Source organism: Populus trichocarpa, chromosome 8 (genome assembly GCF_000002775.5).
Source record: "Populus trichocarpa isolate Nisqually-1 chromosome 8, P.trichocarpa_v4.1, whole genome shotgun sequence".
Taxonomy (NCBI): domain Eukaryota; kingdom Viridiplantae; phylum Streptophyta; class Magnoliopsida; order Malpighiales; family Salicaceae; genus Populus; species Populus trichocarpa.
In genome coordinates this window covers 8,179,774-8,199,223 of record NC_037292.2, presented here as the reverse complement: position 1 = coordinate 8,199,223, position 19,450 = coordinate 8,179,774, and the positions used below count along the sequence as shown (strand labels likewise).

Genomic DNA, 19,450 nt, shown 5'->3' with positions numbered 1-19,450 from the left:
GACAGGAGGCCTTCGATATTGTAGTGGTCACCCATTAACGATCAAATTAAGATGACTGGTGACAAAGAAGTCAATGACATTCAAATCGAAACTCAAAACATCTAATTACAGCTGTGTAACCAATCGTCATCTCAAGACTCAAATCCCCTGTTGTCAAGTCAAATGGCCATCAAAAGCATTTATAATGACAGTCAAGTCCCCCCCTTACTCGGTTCTCCGTGTACAATTGAGCACCGAGACTGGAAGAACTTCACTACAGCCACCCTTTCCAAATAGAAATCCAATCTACCTAAATGAACCGAGCACAAAGCATTGATCAAGCAACCACGACCTAAAATCTCCTCGATTGCGCAGAATTTGAGTAAAGGTGGGGAGGTTTTAAGGACCCCACAAGGTGGCTTCATTCCTATCAACACAAGCCAAATCTGTAGTACAAACTCGGATCCTTCCGCTTTCAACTTAAAGACAACAGACATGCAAACGAACGATATGATGTATGCAGAATAACAGGTCTGTGGACACTGGATCCTTTCATAACAAGGAAAGTTGCTTAGTACCATGTATAAAAAATGGACCCATTCGTATACACAACCCCCAAGATGTTCCGGACATCCTAATTTTTTTTTTCATCTAACTATACACAAATCAATCAAAATGAATAATGGACTCGAAATAGGGGTTGGCTCTGACTCCTATCTAAGGTCGGTGTGTAGTTTCATTGATGTAGTGAGACCGCTCAACAGTATTCAGTCTCAGATCACGCTTTCAGTCGCCATCAATCATGCAGCTCCAACAGCAAAAGCATAAACTGGATAGAGTAGAGAAATCCATACCAGTCCTCTCAATGTTAACTATTCAGCTCAACTCCATGTCTAAATGCAGGTTCTTTCATATTCCAAATCACCCACAAGTTATCACCGTTAGCATGCAGCTCCTGTGGTGGACTGAAGAATCTGTCCAACAGCTAATGGCCATAACCCTTTAATAAGATAAGATTAGGTTTATTAAAGTGACATTGTTGTTCGACCATCCTTTTCATCTTTAAGAAGGGAGAAAGGTAGCTGGACCTACATAACAAGAAGACTACATTTCCTTGTGTTCCAGAATTGCTAGGCACCAACAATTCAGCTAGTGGCTCTCCAAAAAAGCAGTCTATAGGCAGCTTCACAATGCTTTCTAGTGATGATCCTTTCTGCTCTTCTTCAGCAACATTGACATGTGATTGGTATTCTTGGCTTGTCTGGGTCCCACCCATCAGCCACTGCTGCGTCTTTTTCTGCACTCTTCTTCAGCAACATAATTTGCATAGCACAAAACAGACATTAAATGATGTCCAATTGTAAGAATAAAGAGCAAAAATAATCAGCAGCACATCTGACTTCAGTATCACTATGCTGCAGTCACACGCTCCAGAGAGTTTTCAGATATCTTCAGGCAACCAAAGCATCAAAGATGCACGGTTGCCAGCCAGTATTAGTAGTGGCGGCAATCCAACTGCTACCGTGCCAGTCACTGCTATGCTAAATCTATGTCAGGACAGAAGCTGAGCAGATGTTTAGTTACTCCAATTTTAGCAGTGTCAGTTGTTTCCCACTTCACTATATATGGTGACAACCACTTGCATGCCATTTGGTAGTACCTGAGCCTAAGTGCAATCTTGACAAAAACAACTTGAGAGAAAAAGATGTGCGCTCAATCACAATTCATGAGTTATTAAGAAAAAAGTGTAATGCATTTATGTGCAGCCCATTGAATCCAATAGCGGACCCAACCATAAAATTTGAAATAAGACTCTTCAGGAGAAAAAATATTGCTTTTATCCTAATCAAAGCACACAGAGCATACAACTTTCATCGAACAACATAAGATTTGGAGGCTAACTTACATCTTTCTTGTCCAATGGCATCAAGAAATGATCTCTAACACTAAGGCCTGTAACAACAGTCTGTACTGGATCCAGACAATTCAAAATAGCACCTAAAATGAGCATCTTTCCAAGCTTAGGCTCCAGTGGAAGTATAGTCAAATTTCGACCAGCCAGGAGATAGTCAGATTGAATAAAACTAAATCTTAGCATCAATAAATCTTTTTGCAATAGCATAAGTTACACAAATCTTAAAAATGATAAAGAAAATATAGAGAAATTTAGATCTACCTAGAACAGTCAAATTTTCATTCTGATCCAAGGCTCCAATGATTTTTAACTATTCAATTGCATTTTGAACCTATGATACATAAATTGAAAACAAAAGGTAAAAGAAGTAGGCATGGGAAATCTGCTTGAGTGAAGGGTGAAGTTCACAATAATTTCTACAATGGAAAAAAAATAAAAGGAAGCCCAAGCATGTCACATTAATATAAAAGAAAGGAGATAAAATCAAGGGTACCGCTAATAACTCTGGCGACTAGCCCTAGATAGAAAGTCAGAGATACTTCCAGGTTTTAGACTTTTGATTTGTAGACAAAGAGACTGCAAAGGGGTTCTCAGAATTTCTGGCAATTGGTTACTATGCAAAAGCATCATTTATCTAGGATAGAGGTGATAACATTCTCCTGGCTGGACACAGCCAGCTCTTCCTCTTCACTACATTATACAAAATATAAAAGAAAACCAACATGGTTTGTAAACATGAATTTGAAGGCAATTTTGCAATGTCAGTTAAACAAACAAACAAGAAAACGGCATTCTTCCAAGATCCAGAAATAGTCACATCCCGTCCCACCAAGATCCAGTAGTCACATCCCGTCCCTCAGATCAATTATATGACATACTGTAAATGTTTAAGCAGATAGTCCAGCATCCCTTTTTCTAGCTTCTTCCTTTTATGTATTACAACTTACATGAATAGTGTCCATTATTTTGTTCCTTTGCCCTTTTTTTTTTCTATTAACCGTGAACTAACTATAAAGGCTATAGTTTCATGTTCTTTCTACTAGATAAACTATCTTCAACCATTGAGTGCCCAGGCTTAAACGAGAAGTTGCCCAAAGAATAACTAATCTGCTTTAGCCAATAGAGTGGGCTAGCCCAAGCAAGTAACCAGTAGGCCAACGACTGGGAAATAACTACATTGCTTCAGACATATTTTTGGGAAAGAAATGGTAAAAATTAAAGGTTTACATAAGATCAATAACAATGGAAATACCCCGAAACCGCACCATCTCAACCAAACAATGCACCTTTTTTATATGCACAAATTGAGAAGTTAAAAGCCATTTGAACAGACTTTCATTTTTTGACATGCGGCCAAACTCTTTCCCGGAGTTTTAGAAGTCAAATGATCACTTTTGAAGGCTTTTTGGTGTGCTGTTTCTGCCTATATTTGTATACCAATATTGCATTTTATCCACAACCGAGGCAGCTCACATTTTCAGTTGTTACAATGAACTTCAAAAGAGTTTTATTACTAGGAGAGATGGATTATAGACAAGGAAACTCAAAATAATATAATAAACCAAGTGTGAGCTCTTAACCATTATGCTGAATACATTCATTGCTTAGAAACACAGACAGATGCCTTCATTCAACTTAATCAATGCCCACAGATTTCCATGTGAAGTTGCCAACAAACAACTTATAACGAAAAAAAAAAGACCTGTGCATTACCATCCTGATTTTGTGAAATGGCTTTCAATATGGCATCCTTCTATTTGTAAGCAGAAAGAGTCTTTCAAAATTCAAGCATTTTGCTGCCTTCTGGAGATTCCTAAAAGCAACGAGAAAACAACATTCACTTCAATGATTTTCTGAATTTAAAATCAGAAACATACCACAAAGAATTGCAGAATTTCAGACCTCAAAAAGAAATCTAAACATCTTAAGTTATATTATAATAAATAATGCATTGTGCCTAACCAAATTATGAATAGACATTAGAATCTCGGACAATCTTTGCAAGCACTCTGACTCTCTGCATATATTTGTACTTGGGCAATAGAGACCTTGCATCATCCAGACTTATTCACAACCTCAGTGAAGAGGAGAGTTAGCATGTCTTACGTCTGGACCAGTATCCACTTGTAAGAAGTGGTTTTGGGTTAGGATATTATATACCTAATAATAGACTGCATGAACACACACTAGTAAGGGCTTGAGGGACAATTGTTTCCCCATAGCAGGGTTACTTACAAACTATATGCAAGCACAAGGATGCTCCAAATATGGTCTGCAACTAATGATATCATTGTCCAAATCTTATTTGCAACCCCAGGGAAGATACTTCAAAAATTCCTCTGTGGTCCACCACATTGTTAAAAAAATGCCAAGTTGAGCTCTCTGCCACATGACATTTGACAAGGTGCAATCCAAACCTTCAAGAACTTATCACGCCATGACCGCTAGTTAACAATATGGACACAAAGCCTCTCCACCGACAAACACATAAACAACCCAGTTTAATGCAAAATGAACCTGCAATTATCTAAGTTGAGATACTAAGCAATGCAATAATAAAATAAGCCAAATATTATCTAAGGGGAAAAACAAAAAGAAATCTTTAAAAACTAACTCTGACATCAAAAGTGATGGTGTCATGAACAGAGGTTTAACGAGGGTCTGCCAGTGTAATCCCTGGGACATCATATTTATTAGGAATATTTTTCTAAACTAGTTTTCATCCCAAGTGCTTTGCACGTATATATTCAACTATATAATTAATAGTCTTCATAATTTTTTCATAAATTGATTCAATATTTAATACTTGAACATCTCATTTATATTTATCATAAGAACTCCTAAACTAATAATTTTAAAAATATCATACAATTTTCTTACATGGTTAAATTTTTTAAAAAAATATCCTTGGGTTGGTTTAGTATTTATGTGAAAAATATTTAACTTTAGGAAAGTTAAATCATAAATGTCATCAAAATAAAAATAATTAGGTTATTAGTAAAAACTAAAGTGTACCTATTTTTTTAGGAATAAATTAGAAATTGTATTTATCATGAACATGGTAACAAGGGTAGTATTTATGTGAAACAGATTTTATGTCAGTAAAGTTGAATATCATCATAATAAAACATAACAATTACCTTTAAAAATTATAAAATAAAAGCAATATATATATATATATATATATATATATATATATATATGATATGATATGATATGATATTAGGGGTATTTTGGTCGAATCAAATATTTGACACAGGTTCGAGCTTAGGAGATGTTATTTGTGAAAAGGTGGAGAATATATATAATAATCAGTGATGATGGCTATTAAATTGAGATAAATTTGATGAAATACATGTAACTCTCTTTTTTCCTGCAAAAAGAAATCCCAAATCACATCCAATTTAAGAAAAACCTGACAAAAACTAATTTTGATATAACATTTCTAGTGTAGAAAGGTAAATCAATTATCCACTTCAGAATTCATTAAGTACATCAATTATATGAAACTTGTATGCAAGTGTGGGAAAAGAAAGTGGAAAACCAATACTATTTATTTATTTATTTGCATGAGAGATGAGAAGCCACTTTCCTGGCAGGGGTTTGAACTTTGAACTTTGAACCCCCAGCTGCGGCAAAGTTGCTTTTTGATAAATAATAAGTCATTGTGTTTACAAACCATCTTTCCTCATAAGTAGTTAAAGAAACCAGCTGGTTGTTCCAAAACCAGAATGGATCAACTGGATTTTCTCCACGGGTTTTTCTTGAGGTGGGACAAGCCTAGTTCAAGGTTAGCTGTTTTTCTTTTTAGAACTATGAAAATAAAGGGGCCAGCAACCTTCCTCTTTATCCACTCAATATTTTGTGCAAAGTACCTGATATGAGAAAAGTTGTCTCCTTGAGTCTTTATCCCTGACCCTGACTCCCCGAAACCCCACCCACAGTACCACCCCAAGTGCCCAAATCTCAACACCAGCGCAGGCAGCTGCGCAGCTGGTTCCACAGTGGTTTATTGAGTAATACAACGGTACATTGCATTATTGAAGTTTTTTATTGTCGTTTTTTTTCCCAATATTTAGTATTATTGAAAATAGCATAAATTCAAATCAAGGGCCAATTCGCGAACAAAAATGCTGGACTATTTGATTAATTTGAAAAGAAGGATAAGAAAGAAAAGCAATTGGTAGCATTTAATTCTTAACGTTGAAATACAAACACACTGATAACTCACCCAGGGAGGAAACGGGATGGGCTGCATTTATGGAAACGAACAAGAAGAGTCTCTAGGGTCCATGGGTATTCTTCCTCTCACCGAACCCACCTCCTTGATCAAAGTTTGTAGAAGTTCTCCTTTCACACGGTGTGTTAACCACAAAGGAGAAAGAAACAAAGAAGCTTATCCTCTAATGTTGCAATTTCTCAGCTTGCATTGCTAGCACACAAAAAGGAACAATGAAAATCGCAGATTACACGCTAATTGGAACCCACAAGCTAGTTTGGTTAATGCTGCTCAGTAGGTGTAGCCCTTTACGAACATTCCCTTCTTAGCTTCCTCGCTTTCACCCTCAGCGGAATATCTACCAAGCTGGGCCAGCGAGTTAGCCTTGGCACGCACCAAAAGTGATTTCTGAGCAGCTTCCACGTTCTCAGGGCGTCCCTGCCATGTCTTGAGCACGGTGTTCTGCAGTGCACGTGCATATGAGAAGGAAACATGCCACGGGTTGGGGCTTTGGTTCATTGCATTGAGATTGAGTGTTGCTTGCACTTCAGATTGTCCTCCCGACAAAAACTGAAAAGTAAACAGAAGCAGCATACATGTCAAACAACTCTTAGATCATTGTCAATGACTCAACAAAGATTCAAATAGACTGTATACAGAGAATTGCACAGAGAACTTTACTATCTTTTAGAGTTTTACCATCTCAAACCAACATGTTTACCCCAATAAATTGGATCCAATTTTCAATAATTCAGTATCCATCTCCTTTCACTAGCAGAAGTTTAAAATCTCTTGCAAAGGACACTTGGCAACATTCTAGACCAAAGTGTGAATAGTGATTGGGTCAATCAGCATTCAATTTATAAGCCCGGTCCTTCTAATAGGATGTATGCTAGGCACTTAAGACCTTAACGATTCAATTTCACATGGTAAGAAGAGGGAACTTAAGTATACAAGAAATAACGTATATCATTTTAGATTCCTGATGAAAATAGGGTTCCAGCAATCTTACCATTATGCCAGGAACTGCAGGAGGTACTCTCCTTTTAAGCATTGTGAGTGTATATTTGGCTATGGTATCTGGGGAAGCCTTCTCCTTGTGTTCCGCCCCTGGCGTTACCATGCTAGGCTTAAGTAGGATGCCCTCAAACACAACATTGTTTTCAGCCAAGTAGTAAAAGACTTCTGCCCAGACCTTCTCAGCAACTTCAAGGGTCCTGTCAATTGGATGGTCCCCATCAAGCAGAATCTCAGGCTCAACTATGGGCACAAGACCATTATCCTGCACATAAAATTTATCATCAACAAAGGATAACAATGCACCTCAAAAATTCGAATTATATAGTTTTAAAATGAGGAGTGGATATAGTTTAACTTGATAAGGACATGACATTGCCTACTCAAACCGTGTTCCCTTCAATTTTGAAATTTTTTTTTTTTCTAAAAATTATTTTTTTTATGTTTTCAGGTCGTTTTGATGTGCTAATATCAAAAAATGATTTTTAAAAAATGAAAAAACATTATTTTGATGCATTTCTAAGTGAAAAGCACTTTGAATCACAACCGTTACCACAATCTCAAACAAGCCCTTGTAGAAAGAAAAGTCAACAAATTTTTCTGAGTAAAGTTCCCACCAACATTCCAAATTGCTAATCACTTGGAACTAATTCTGAGTAGCATTAATCACCAAAGCCACAAACTACCCCTACCTCTCCCACAAAAGAAAAGAATATGTACAATAAAAAAACGAAAAAAAGACAACATTGCAAACAGTTTTGAGATGTCAGTGAGTAATGTGCCATGAAAATGAAAGAATACCTGAGAAATGGCAGCATATCGTGCAAGTCCCCATGCAGCTTCCTTGACAGCCAGAGCAGATGGGCCACATGGAATGCTGACAACAGTCCTCCTGGATATTCCATGTGATCATGCAACAATAAAACATGAGGCATATAGAATGCTGTTGACGTAGTAGACAAATTAAATGGATAAACAAAGGCACAACAAGGTAAGAAAGCACTATAACAGACTTACCACTTAGCAAAACGTGCGCCTTGCTTGTAATATTCAGCAGACCTTGAGGCCAATCCATCCAAACCTTGGCACCAAGACTCATTGTTTGATCCTGGCAGGGGAACTAAACCCTGAAACAATAAAAAGATGCATAACCACACACATATAAGCTCATTATAAAAGTAAAAACCAAGTAAGATTAAATCCTTCGGATACATGATTTATATTTTGCACGTTCTTTTGACCGTGTACCTTGTCAACTTTGATGCCAGGTACAATGTTCTCATCACGCAGGCAATCCACGAACTTCCTTCCATCAGTTGTAGACTGGTATAGTGTCTCCTCGAAGAGAATGGCACCGGAAATGTATTCACCAAGGCCAGGAGTGGTCAGTAGAAGTTGTCTGTATGCTTGTCGGTTGGTTTCAGTGTTATCCAAGCCAATAGATGCCAACCTCTTCCCACAAGTTGCATTTGATTCATCTATGGCAAGGATACCACGACCAGGTGATGCAATGAGTTTCTACACCATCAAGCAAGAAGCCAAATTCAGTTTCGCAGAATAAACTAAGTAAATAAAACAAATGATGTCACAATTCTTTCTTTTCCTTTTGGTTTACTTCTCCTTCCATTCTGAGTAAAAAAAAATAGAAATACTGAAGCAATATACAGAACCGAAAATATTGAAAGGAATGAATGACAAAAATCATTGACAAATACATGCAAATATAGAAATAATTACATTTTAAAAAGCAAAACATGTATTAAAAAAATATAATTAATTCAACAATCAAGACCAAAAAAAAATTATTTACGATGCCTGAATTCAACCGAAGCTTAATAAACATAAGAATAGAAATATTCCAAGCAATCTAATTATAGGCAAGTTCGAACAGATATTCGAATTGTCAACCAGCAGATACGACCAAGCATCAACGATGTAAAAAACATATCTAAATTTAAAAGAAAAAATAAAGATAGAACTAACAGCAGTTTGGACGAGCTCGTCAGTGTAAGAGCTGGCGCGGATCGAGAAGGAGACTCGGCGAGTTGAGGATCCCGGAGATCGCTTACCGAAAGAAGACTTTTGGCCCGTCCATGAAGACGACGCTGCGTTAAGCTTTACAAAGCTTGCACAGGCCATCACTTCGATAAATAATGATTAGATCGGGGGGGGGGGGGGGTTGGTTTTCGACGCCTACGAGAAAAATGGCTTTCGCGGTCTGCTAAGGTTTTTTCGATTTGCTCTCTCTCTCTCTGTGTTTTTGGTTAGGTGGGATTATAACACGAGTGCGAGAGTGGAGGCTTTGTTTTACCTCGGGGGATCCGGACTGAGCTTTTGGAGAGGGAGTTGGACACGGAACATGCGGGGATACCAAGCAGCCCCAAAGCTTAGCTGGATTTGTTTTTGTTAGATGTTTACCAGATTGCCCTTAATAGTGTCTCCAAATGGACAGCATGGTACCACATTGAACATGTTGATGATTATTATTTTTTTGGCTGCAAGAGAGAAATAGCATGACCTGAGAATGAACCACCGCACCACAATCATCAGCCAACATTATAAACTTTTTTTTAAAAAATATGATTAATAGAATATTTAAGAATAAATTAAAAGTGAGATTTATTATTTTTTAGTTAAAATTTTATTCAAAAATATTTTATAACAGGAATTCTTTAATGTAATCAAATCATATTGTAAATAAATGATAAAATAATATCAAGTAACTCTTTGTTGAAGTGTTTTTATAGAACACAAAATTATAGTTTATGTAATGAGAAGTTTAAAAATCATAAATTAATTAAATTAATAGAAGTTTTTTTATCTTGATTTATAAGCTTACATGCAATTTTAGTCAATCATACTTTTAAATTAAAGCAAACAATACCTGAAGATTGTTGCCAAATCAATTTACAATTATGTTGCGATCCTATTTCCGCCAATACAACCTGCGCATTAACCCCCTTCGCACAAAACAAGTCATCGAAATGCTCTAAACTCTTCTCATCAGCCCCTTATAAACTAATTTTTCTCTATTGAAAAAGAAAATCAAAGATTTTTTTTTTATTTGTATAGAAAATTTATAAATGGAGGTTGGATGGTTTAGTTTGTTTTGCAAGGTTTTATAATAATTATTATATTAAAAAACAATAAAAATATTAAATCACTACGGGGTAAGGTGCACCCGGTTTTCACTCAAATTGAGTAATATTTATTAGGTTTTAACTAGATTTTTTTTTAATTCAATCAAGTTAGATAAAAAGTCAACCCAGTCAAATTGAATGATATCTTATAGCTAGTATTAGATTATTGGCCTGCTATAAGTCACGAGTCATATTATTTTAAGATTAAAAAATATCAATAACCTTGAAAAAAATTACAAAGACATTGGAAATTAAAAAAATGATGCATATTAGATTAAATAAATTTTAAAATATTCAAATGGTAATATATTTATGATATAAATTTTTAAAAAATATTAAGATGCTGACATATTACCTTGACTTGGGCTAACCATAATTAACTCATGAAACCCGCGATCTGGAGCATGAGATCATAATAACTTTATGAAATCCAAATCAAAACAAAGTAGAGAACGTAATTCTAGTTGACCTAATATTCAAGATTGTAGATTAAAACAAAAAAAAACATCTAATTAATAAAAAAAACAAAAAAAATTTATATCCAAGCAACAAAGACATCATGAACTGAGAATAACATTCTTGTATCTAAATAATTTAATTAATTTAATTTAAGACATAAATTTCTTAAAAAAACTACATTTAGCAAAGAGAAACAAATAAAAGATATGAGATAACCTAGGTAATTTTAAAAATTCATGAAAAAATCTATAAAAAAAAATATAGTTTGATCACAAATTAGATCAAGTGCTGAATGATGGAGTTAAAAAAACACATAAACTTAAAAAAAGAAAAAAAAACAAGTGAACTAGACAAATCTTCTAAATATGGGTTGAATGGTGAAATTAAAAAAAATAGTTTAAAAATTTTACCAAAACAAAAAAAAACAATAAAAAACAAAGGAGGATGAAATCATAAAAAATAATTAATTTTAAAAATAATATCAAATAAAATAAATAGTGATAACAAACAGGGATCAATTTTGATACATTAAAAAAATTAAAAATTAAAAGATAAAAAATAAAAATAAAATTTAATTTTATAAAACAAATCAAATAAAAAAAATATCAATCAAATTCAAGGAGGCAAACCCCACCGTGAGTAATAGCAAAAATCATGGAGGCCTGCTTTTGGTTGCCGCACGCGTTGCTTAAGCTCAAAGAGGTAACTTACTTGTGATGACATAATTTTTTTTTTGTATTTATTAAAATAATAAATTGCCTCTAAAACTAAATAATAATAGTAAAAAAAATGAAAGTACAAATAAAAAAATAATAATAGTAAAAACATTTCTATAGAGTTATCTCAATATTATGTCTTGGATCATGAATTTAGCAGGTTCAATAGAGTTGACTCAAATCTTTTTTTTTATTTTCCTTTTAATATTTTTTCAGCATTTTCCTTTAATACCAAGCTGATAAAAGAATTGAGTTTCATGATTTTATCAAGTATGTTTTTCACGGGGTTATCCCGGTCCCATCACTGGATTATAGATTTGGTTTGATTTTTGCTCAAACTAAATGATAAAAAATTATCATGTCTGGTTCCTATGATTTTTTTTAATAACTCACCTATGTGATGGCTCGAACAGACTCAAGTGATTTTTTTTAAAATTATATTATTTTTAATTTCATCATCGTTATTTTATCTGTTGGGAATTAAGATTTTTTTTTTCATTTTTCTTTCCATGCAATTACTTGTTTTCAATTAATTTTATTTTATTAATAAATAAGATCACCAAGATATTTTAGAAATATTATAAAGATATATTTTTATAATATTAGCATAAGTATTTATTGATTTTTTTCGCTTTATTTGTTACCGATATCTTATTTTTTAATTATATTATTAAATTAGCAGAGCTTATTAAACACATTTAAGTCAATAACCATGATCTCATTGTTTTCTATAATATTTACATCATCTTGATATCATTTTTATGCTGGAAAAAAAATAGGTCGGCTCGCAGAGTAACACCAACCACCTGTCTGGTTGAACCCTAAAAGACTGATATATTTATAAATAACCTATTATTGTCAAATTTATCAAGCAAGTAACCCACAAAGTTGGATCACATGACTAACCATTGACGGTAGAGGGTCAAATATGATCAGATTATGCGTAGAAGTATTGATTTGACTAAACGGTAACAGTGAAGGGACTACCAAGTGATTTTTTGCCGCTGAATGTCGCAAATGGGCACCTCAGTTTTTACTGGAGCGCTATCCAAAACCCCAAACAAAACCTACACTTGCTCGTTACTTCTCACTCAAATCGAAATTCTTTCATTTTTAAGTTTTCGGGTCAAACTGGAAGCTGGGCCCGGGCCGAACTGATTCCCCAACCATAGTCCACGTCATCCAGGAGGAGGAGGTAGAGAAGGACGACGACGACCACAACAACAACCAACAAAAAAATACAAACCGCAACTTGCAGCACAAACCACCCCCTTCAACATCCACAAACCCTAATTCCTCCCTCTCAACGGATTCATATGCATATATGTATTGTTTGAAAAATGTCTACGGATGACGCGACTGAAAAAGCGAGAGAGAATGGGAACGGCGTCGAATTGCCGTCAACGCAAAGGCTGATACCGTTCGAGAACAAGGAGCACAACCCGGAGAGCTACGAGGACATGCAATTGGATTACAGTCCTCTCCTCTTTAGCTCTCTAGAGCGGTACTTGCCTCCTAACATGCTCAATTTGCCGCGTGATCGTAAAGTCCACTTCCTGAGTGACATTCTGACTCGCTACTCTCCTCAGGGTGAACACACTCGCGTATGCCTCCTCCTTCACTTTTTTATTATTTATACAAATTGGATTTATCGACACAAGTATACTTAGATTTCATTCGTTATCTACAAGTGATTTAGGGAAACATAAACAAATGTTGCTATATTTGTAGCTCTTTTCGGTTTCTCAATGGCATGTCTCTCTCCAATAGTCTATGGAAATGCGTGTTCTTTATTTCCAATATGTTGAAAATTGAATTTCAGAAAATTATTTGTGTAATTTGGGAGATAATCCGTTTCTTCATGCGTGGAGTTGATTATTACTAGTATGAGTTGGAATTGGATTAAGACCCTGTTTGTTTGCTTTTCAAAAAAATTGATTTTTTCTCTTAAAATTAATTTTTTTAGTGTTTTTTTTAATGATAGTTTTGATGCTGATGTTAAAAATGAATTTTTAATTTTTAGAAAACAAAAAAACATTGTATTGATGCATTTTCAAGCGAAAAACACTTTGAAAAGCAATCATTACCACAATGCCAAACACTACCTAAGCTGCTAGATTTTTCTTGATGTCACCTTGTTTGTCTGTCTATTTTACAGTCATCATGATGTGGTTGAAGTTGAGCTTTGAGATTTTTATTTTTCTTTTGATGAGAAACCATCTTTTGGGGGCATACTAATACTTAAACATTTTGTAAAATAAAGGTTGAGATGATAATCTTCTCTCATCAATCTTTAATTATTACTTAACATGATTGTATCCATGTAGGTTCACAACATCCTGAACTGCTAACAGTACAGTGAGAAACAATGCATTGCCAGAAATTTTGATGCAGCTATCTAGTTCTAGTTATTTGTCTTATCATGTCTGTTCCTTTTCTTTTCTAAATGGTCATACTGTTATCACTGATTTCTTATGCAAACTGGCAGGTTCAAAAGCATCGAAAGTACAGACAGCAGATTCTATCAAACTATGAGGTACATTTCATTTATGAAATTTTTATTGTGAAGTAAACTTTGAGACAATTGTTGCACATGGGATAGGATAGTTTTCCTTTTTCTTTGGTCTTATGCTTCAGGTGCTTTTAGGGGAGTTCCCTTAGCTGATAAGCAGAATTGGGCTGCTTTTTTATGATATTTCTTTTCCTTTTGTATTTGGGAGGATGACTTACTCTGCTTTTGTAATTCTATTTAGTTATCAATACAATTTTCTCTCATCTGTTTTTTTTTCCTTTTTCTTTCAATTCAGAAGTCTTATGCTCATATTTAATGTATCCTTATTTACCAGGTTTTATTTTTGTCTATGGTCTTTTCGACATCAGACTGATTTTTGTCATTCCTAGCATTACTTTTTTAGTATAAACCTGTGTTCATTAACAGGAACACTATCTGAGTGCAAAAGTTTCTCCCACTGCCTATAATGTCAATGTTTATGCAGACACTTACCCTTCTCTTTAAAAAATGGAAAATGCTTTCATAATAGCTGACATTACATCCATTTTGTCACAGCTGAATGACTGATGGTTATAAACTGAATGACAAGTGCAAATTATTTACCAAAATTAGATGAGATCTTAATCTCCATGGAACCGTTTCGATTTTCATGTTCTGACATTAGTTTTCAGTCCTTTTTTTACTTTCAGTTTATAACCATTTGAAATTCTTGTCACAGCCTAGACATAAGGAGCTGTATACTATGAATGCTGCAAATTTCTTTGTTCCTTCATTTCTCAAAGCAATCAGTGAGAACTCAGAAGAGAGTTTCAGAAGCATAATGGTGGAACCTACACCAGGAGTTTATACATTTGAAATGTTTCAGCCAAAGTTCTGTGAAATGTTGATGGCTGAGGTTTTATCTTATTCTTCTTGTCATTTTTTTGTGTGTAAATAGCATGTTTTTTTCTTGTATCTTAGTCTGCATTTTCTTGCAACGTTTTGATTGCTTAGGTAGAAAGCATGGAAAGATGGGTGCATGATCAAAGGTTCCATATAATTTGTCCGAACACTATGAACAAATATGGTGTTGTTCTTGATGACTTTGGACTGGAAACCATGCTTAACAAGTTGATGGATGGCTATATATGTCCCATGTCTAGAGGTGATGTATCTCTATTCAATAAGGCTCTGTGCTTATAAATTAGAACTCACAACTAGCATTTATAAATATAGCAAAAGCTTATTTTGGTGCTCTTATTTCTATGTAGTTTTCTTTCCTGAGGTGGGTGGATTAACTCTGGATTCTCACCATGGTTTTGTTGTTGAATACGGAGTGAATAGGGATATCGAGCTTGGTAGGTGCTTACTTTAAAACTTCCTTTTGATAATGCCATCTGTCTCTATGAATAATAATAATTTGTCCGGCCTGTTACGTCTATCTCTTATCATTCAGTAGTGAATGGAACTAAAAGAAGTTACAAAGACCTGGACCTTTTCTCATCACTGTTTTGATTCTTCTGTTCCAAAAGCACTGCATGAATTTTTTTCCACATCCTCAGAACTTGTTAGTTGGATAGGACCTACATCTCACATCAATGCTGACACTTGGTTGTTTGAATCATTGTTGATGTCATTTATTTCCTGAAAATGGTTTCAGTTTCTCAGCTGCTAGTTAATGTTTTGCCTTTTCCTCTCTATCACTATTTTTCTTTTGAGAAGCTTTCAATCACTAGTATCAAAAGAGTAATTTGCCCCCTCCTCCTCCCCTTTTTTCCCCTTTGCTTTTATTTGATTACCTTAAACCCTTCTTTGCAGGTTTCCATGTTGATGATTCTGAAGTTACCTTGAATGTTTGCTTGGGTGAGCAATTTTATGGTGGAGATTTGTTCTTTCGTGGTGTTCGATGCGATAAACATGTGAATACAGAAACCCAATCAGAGGTATCTTAATTTTCAGGATCAGAGTGCTGCAGATTAACTCGAGGCAGTGCCTTTTCTTTTGTCTATATTATGCTGGCCTGACATGTAGTGATATTTCATTCAAGTTTTCAGTTTCCTTACAAAGTTTTCTTAAAATTATCACTTATTATTGCTCAATTGGAAATAATATGAACTTGGAAAATTAAAAGGGCATGCTTACCTGGTCAACAGTGCCCTTTTTCTTTAAAAGAAATAGGGTCAAACTTCAAATCCAATAAGCAACTATGATTTCAACAATTATTTATAATCTAGCTCTAAGTTACATGTGAACAGTATCTGTCAATTATTTAAGCTAATGGTTGTGTGCTCCTTGTTTTCTGGAATTGTTCAAGATGCTCAGTAGGATGAGACTTTATTTATTAATCTAGAGCCCAGAGAAGGGTAAAAAGGAATTTTTAACTAATTAGAGCCTTCTTCTTTTCTAATGGGTATTTTTGTTCCCTTATGACAGGAAATTTTAGATTGTTGAAAAATTTTAGGTAACTAGAGCTTTGTGTGATTTGGGGTTTTTTATTCACCTTATTCTGAATAGGAGGTTTTTGATTATGCCCACATTCCGGGACGGGCAGTTCTTCATCGTGGTCGCCATCGGCATGGTGCAAGAGCGACTATTTCTGGGCACCGGGTCAACTTGGTTATATGGTGCAGAAGGTATCTTTTTCCTCTCCTTTGTTCTGCACTTAGCATCCCCTCTTTTGCATAAAAGGGCTCCACTTTAGGTACAACTTCTTTGTCTCAGTGGTGACATAGTTTTGAACTAGTATGGAATCTCAGAGAATTTAATTCTCAGGCTTCCTTTTAACATCCATTCATGATTCCTTCCCAATACAGTTACTGCATTGACCGGGATTGAAATGCAAACCTTGAAATCAGAGGTATAATACTAGCTAATTTTCTAATTCTACCTTATGAAATAACTATAAAACAAACACTCTAAATGCCGCATGTTGGGGCTTAGAGGATGAGACAATGCGCTTCATGGTTTAGATGAGCAGAAATATAGAGGAAGTTAATTTTTGTTTACAGTTGTAATGCTTTCTTGCATGAGAGCTGCAAACTTTATCTTATTTTGCTCTTAGTGGTTTGGTGCTTTGGTAGCATGGAAGTTCAAGCTGTTTGCTGAATTGTCTGTCCTTAATTTTTTTCTTTGCTGTTTTTAATACTTTTCAGTTCAGTTTTTCGAGAGCTGAAGAAACATCAAAACGATTTTTCCAGCTGGTGTGGAGATTGTCGACGTGAGAAAAAAGAAAGACAACATCTGTCAGTTGCTGCTACCAAACTGGTATATGTTGTGATGTAAAGATGAATAGGTTGAAGAAATTGCATCGGTTGCTATGCACTAATCTTTTGATATCTGCTTTTGTAGGAATTGCTGAAGAGGGATGGTATATCTGCATCCTGAGTCATTAATTTCTCTCAAGTTTTGCTTGTGAAGCTGTAAGATAGCAGAATTCTCACCCTTGCCAAGTGGCAATTCTTTCTTTCTTCTTTCTTGCTGTTTCAGTCCTTTTGTGTTAAAATTGTCCTAGGCTTTTGTTGGTTATTAATGAAGGGTGCATCTTGTATTCTCTCTTTCCAAGTTGGATTGAAATCTGTCTAATGCAATGTTGTCTTATTTGCTTTCAAAATTGAAATATGCACTAATCTCTGGTGCAATGCAATCATACAAGAAGAAAAATGTTCTAGTTAAAATCCAATATTCTACCTAGCATTCTTTTTCATGCGAGAACTTTATAAGATAATTCAATTAGGGGTTAAAGCAGAACTATAATCAATGACCATGACCTAGCATCCTTTGTCATTGTACAACTCTCCTGGAATTTATACTTTGGTATACGGTGCTATGCCCCACCAAATTCTCCATCCTGTACCATGGTCCAAGCTGTGCTTCAAACAGGTAGACGCTCTCACGGGACTTGCTTACTGGAGATGATCTTTCAACAGGCCTTTTTTCCTACCGTTATTGTGCTTCTTTGCTGCTGACTGCAAAAACACAGTTAGACCTGCTTGCAAGAAGGCGTGGCAGTATTTAGTGTCTGATTTGCCCGGTGCATAAAATTTTTCTCAGACTTGCTGTGTCTTATGTTTTGATTTAAAAGAGGAGGGCTTGTTTTTTTACCTTTCCTCTTGCAGGTTGCCGGCTTCTTTTCATCCCAGTGTTTTTCCATGGCCATTAGGGAAGAATAATTCGAACTTTGATCTTGTAGTAGTGGTCCATGAAGGGAACGGCAGGTTTGGTGTCTTGGCCATGGAAAAATACTGATGAAGACACTTGGATGGCCACCAGTTGTAGTTGGCCTTTTTCTGTTACTAATAAGGTGTCCATTGGTGTACAGAGAAAAATATTCCAGGACTTCTTCCGGATAAACCGAGTTTAATTTTGGGTGAGCGAGCTTGCACCGATTCATCCATTTCTTTTACGAGAAACCTTGTACTGTTCTGACTGACTGAACCCTTTTGAAATATGATGAATTTTCAGGCTTCTGTGTAAAAAGAAAATTAATCCGTGCATGTGATGTGTACGTAGATGCCTTATCGTATTTTTACTATTTTCGCTGCATAGACTGGTGTAATATTTTTTTTTATGAGTAAATTATGGTTTCAAGAAGCTATATAAATAGTCCTTTTCTTTTCTTTTTTTAAATTCGTTAATAACTTGCGTTAAGGTTACCGTTACTGAACTGTTGCTAACTCTAGTTTACCTTAAAATACCTTCCTTTTATTCATTCAAAATTTTCAATTTCGTGTAAAACATTGAATCGCCAAAAAGTTTCCCTTTTTCTCCTTTCTCCTTCCCTTTCATTTCTCCCTCCACCTATCTCCTTTCCTTTTCCCTTTTCTCCACCGATGCAACAACCATTGCTTGCTTCTACATCCTCGTCTCTCACCTTTGTCTCCTCTTCCTTCTTTTTCTCTCCCCTACCCTCCCCTCAGCCCCACCCTCCTCCCCTTTTTCCCTAAAAAATATTATAAGCAATTTATTTTTCTTCTAATTTTGTTAATTAACGCAATAGCATGATTAATAAATGCTCATAAACGAAAGATACTTTAGAAAAAAATGCAGCCAATTTTGTATCTATATGTAATTTTTTTCGATTCTCTTGCTTGATTTATAGCTGTTTTTCTCTTGTGGCCCCCAAGGACACCTACCCCTCTCTCTCCCCGCAATTTCTATGCTGGTAGGCCTACCAATCTGTCTCCAATGCCGAATTGTTTAAGAATCTTCTGGACTCCCAAAACTTCTCGCAGTATATCCCAGATGATTTCATGTATACAAAGCTTCCAGCTCGTTGCTCTATCCTTTTAATTTAGGTTATAGTCTAATCACTTCTGTGACGGAATCAAGGTTTAGTTCTTTCATGTCGTTATCAGTGGCACTATCGTCATTATGATCAACCAAATTCAATCTGGACTCTTCCATGAGCTAATGGACAAGTTCATGATCTATCATTGATTTCTTCAAACGCAATATGTTGGCAAATGCCATAAACAGTTAATTAATTTTGTTGGAGTGAGAGAATGGACCGCTTGT

General features: G+C 35.3%; 2 protein-coding genes and 1 long non-coding RNA gene across 7 annotated transcripts; 1 reads left to right on the top strand and 2 right to left on the bottom strand.

The window, feature by feature from the left end:
* Positions 1-18: 18 nt before the first annotated feature.
* On the bottom strand, positions 19-4,707 carry LOC112328397 (uncharacterized). 3 transcript variants are annotated; one of them, XR_008059888.1, is made up of 3 exons: positions 3,857-4,121; positions 1,886-3,707; positions 19-1,286 (listed from the first exon to the last, which is right to left on the bottom strand). It is a non-coding gene; the product is annotated as an uncharacterized LOC112328397 (long non-coding RNA). The 3 variants fall into 3 exon arrangements; XR_008059887.1 differs by lacking the exon at positions 3,857-4,121 and adding an exon at positions 4,130-4,707 and having other exon boundaries at positions 19-3,707; XR_008059886.1 differs by having other exon boundaries at positions 19-3,707.
* A 1,351-nt stretch (positions 4,708-6,058) lies between these two features.
* On the bottom strand, positions 6,059-9,470 carry LOC7488380 (fructose-bisphosphate aldolase 3, chloroplastic). Its single transcript, XM_002311444.4, has 6 exons — positions 9,114-9,470; positions 8,379-8,648; positions 8,148-8,257; positions 7,932-8,022; positions 7,126-7,395; positions 6,059-6,683 (listed from the first exon to the last, which is right to left on the bottom strand). Exons 1-6 carry the CDS (start codon positions 9,267-9,269, stop codon positions 6,405-6,407), a joined length of 1,176 nt encoding a protein of 391 aa, XP_002311480.1. The 5' UTR covers positions 9,270-9,470; the 3' UTR covers positions 6,059-6,404.
* Positions 9,471-12,520: 3,050 nt separating this feature from the next.
* On the top strand, positions 12,521-17,546 carry LOC7488379 (2-oxoglutarate and iron-dependent oxygenase domain-containing protein CP2). Of its 3 annotated transcripts, XR_008059765.1 has the most exons (10): positions 12,522-13,049; positions 13,934-13,981; positions 14,676-14,852; positions 14,951-15,101; positions 15,208-15,294; positions 15,755-15,879; positions 16,451-16,569; positions 16,750-16,793; positions 17,089-17,200; positions 17,285-17,304. XR_008059765.1 is itself a non-coding variant. In XM_002312384.4 (9 exons), exons 1-9 carry the CDS (start codon positions 12,786-12,788, stop codon positions 17,318-17,320), a joined length of 1,119 nt encoding a protein of 372 aa, XP_002312420.1. In that variant the 5' UTR covers positions 12,524-12,785; the 3' UTR covers positions 17,321-17,546. The 3 variants fall into 3 exon arrangements, 2 of the variants coding, with proteins under 2 accessions (XP_052310765.1, XP_002312420.1); XM_002312384.4 differs by lacking the exon at positions 16,750-16,793 and having other exon boundaries at positions 12,524-13,049; positions 17,285-17,546; XM_052454805.1 differs by lacking the exons at positions 15,208-15,294; positions 16,750-16,793 and having other exon boundaries at positions 12,521-13,049; positions 17,285-17,546.
* The last annotated feature ends 1,904 nt before the right edge of the window (positions 17,547-19,450 follow it).

Excerpts from the sequence above, each read along its gene's own strand:
- LOC7488379 (XM_002312384.4), top strand. The coding sequence starts at position 12,786 with ATGTCTACGGATGACGCGACTGAAAAAGCGAGAGAGAATGGGAACGGC. Across the intron at positions 14,853-14,950 it reads GTGAAATGTTGATGGCTGAG|GTAGAAAGCATGGAAAGATG; the intron begins GTTTTATCTTAT and ends TTGATTGCTTAG. Across the intron at positions 17,201-17,284 it reads CAGTTGCTGCTACCAAACTG|GAATTGCTGAAGAGGGATGG; the intron begins GTATATGTTGTG and ends CTGCTTTTGTAG.
- LOC7488380 (XM_002311444.4), bottom strand. The coding sequence starts at position 9,269 with ATGGCCTGTGCAAGCTTTGTAAAGCTTAACGCAGCGTCGTCTTCATGG. Across the intron at positions 7,396-7,931 it reads GATATGCTGCCATTTCTCAG|GATAATGGTCTTGTGCCCAT; the intron begins GTATTCTTTCAT and ends TTTTATGTGCAG. Across the intron at positions 6,684-7,125 it reads CTGCAGTTCCTGGCATAATG|TTTTTGTCGGGAGGACAATC; the intron begins GTAAGATTGCTG and ends TTTACTTTTCAG.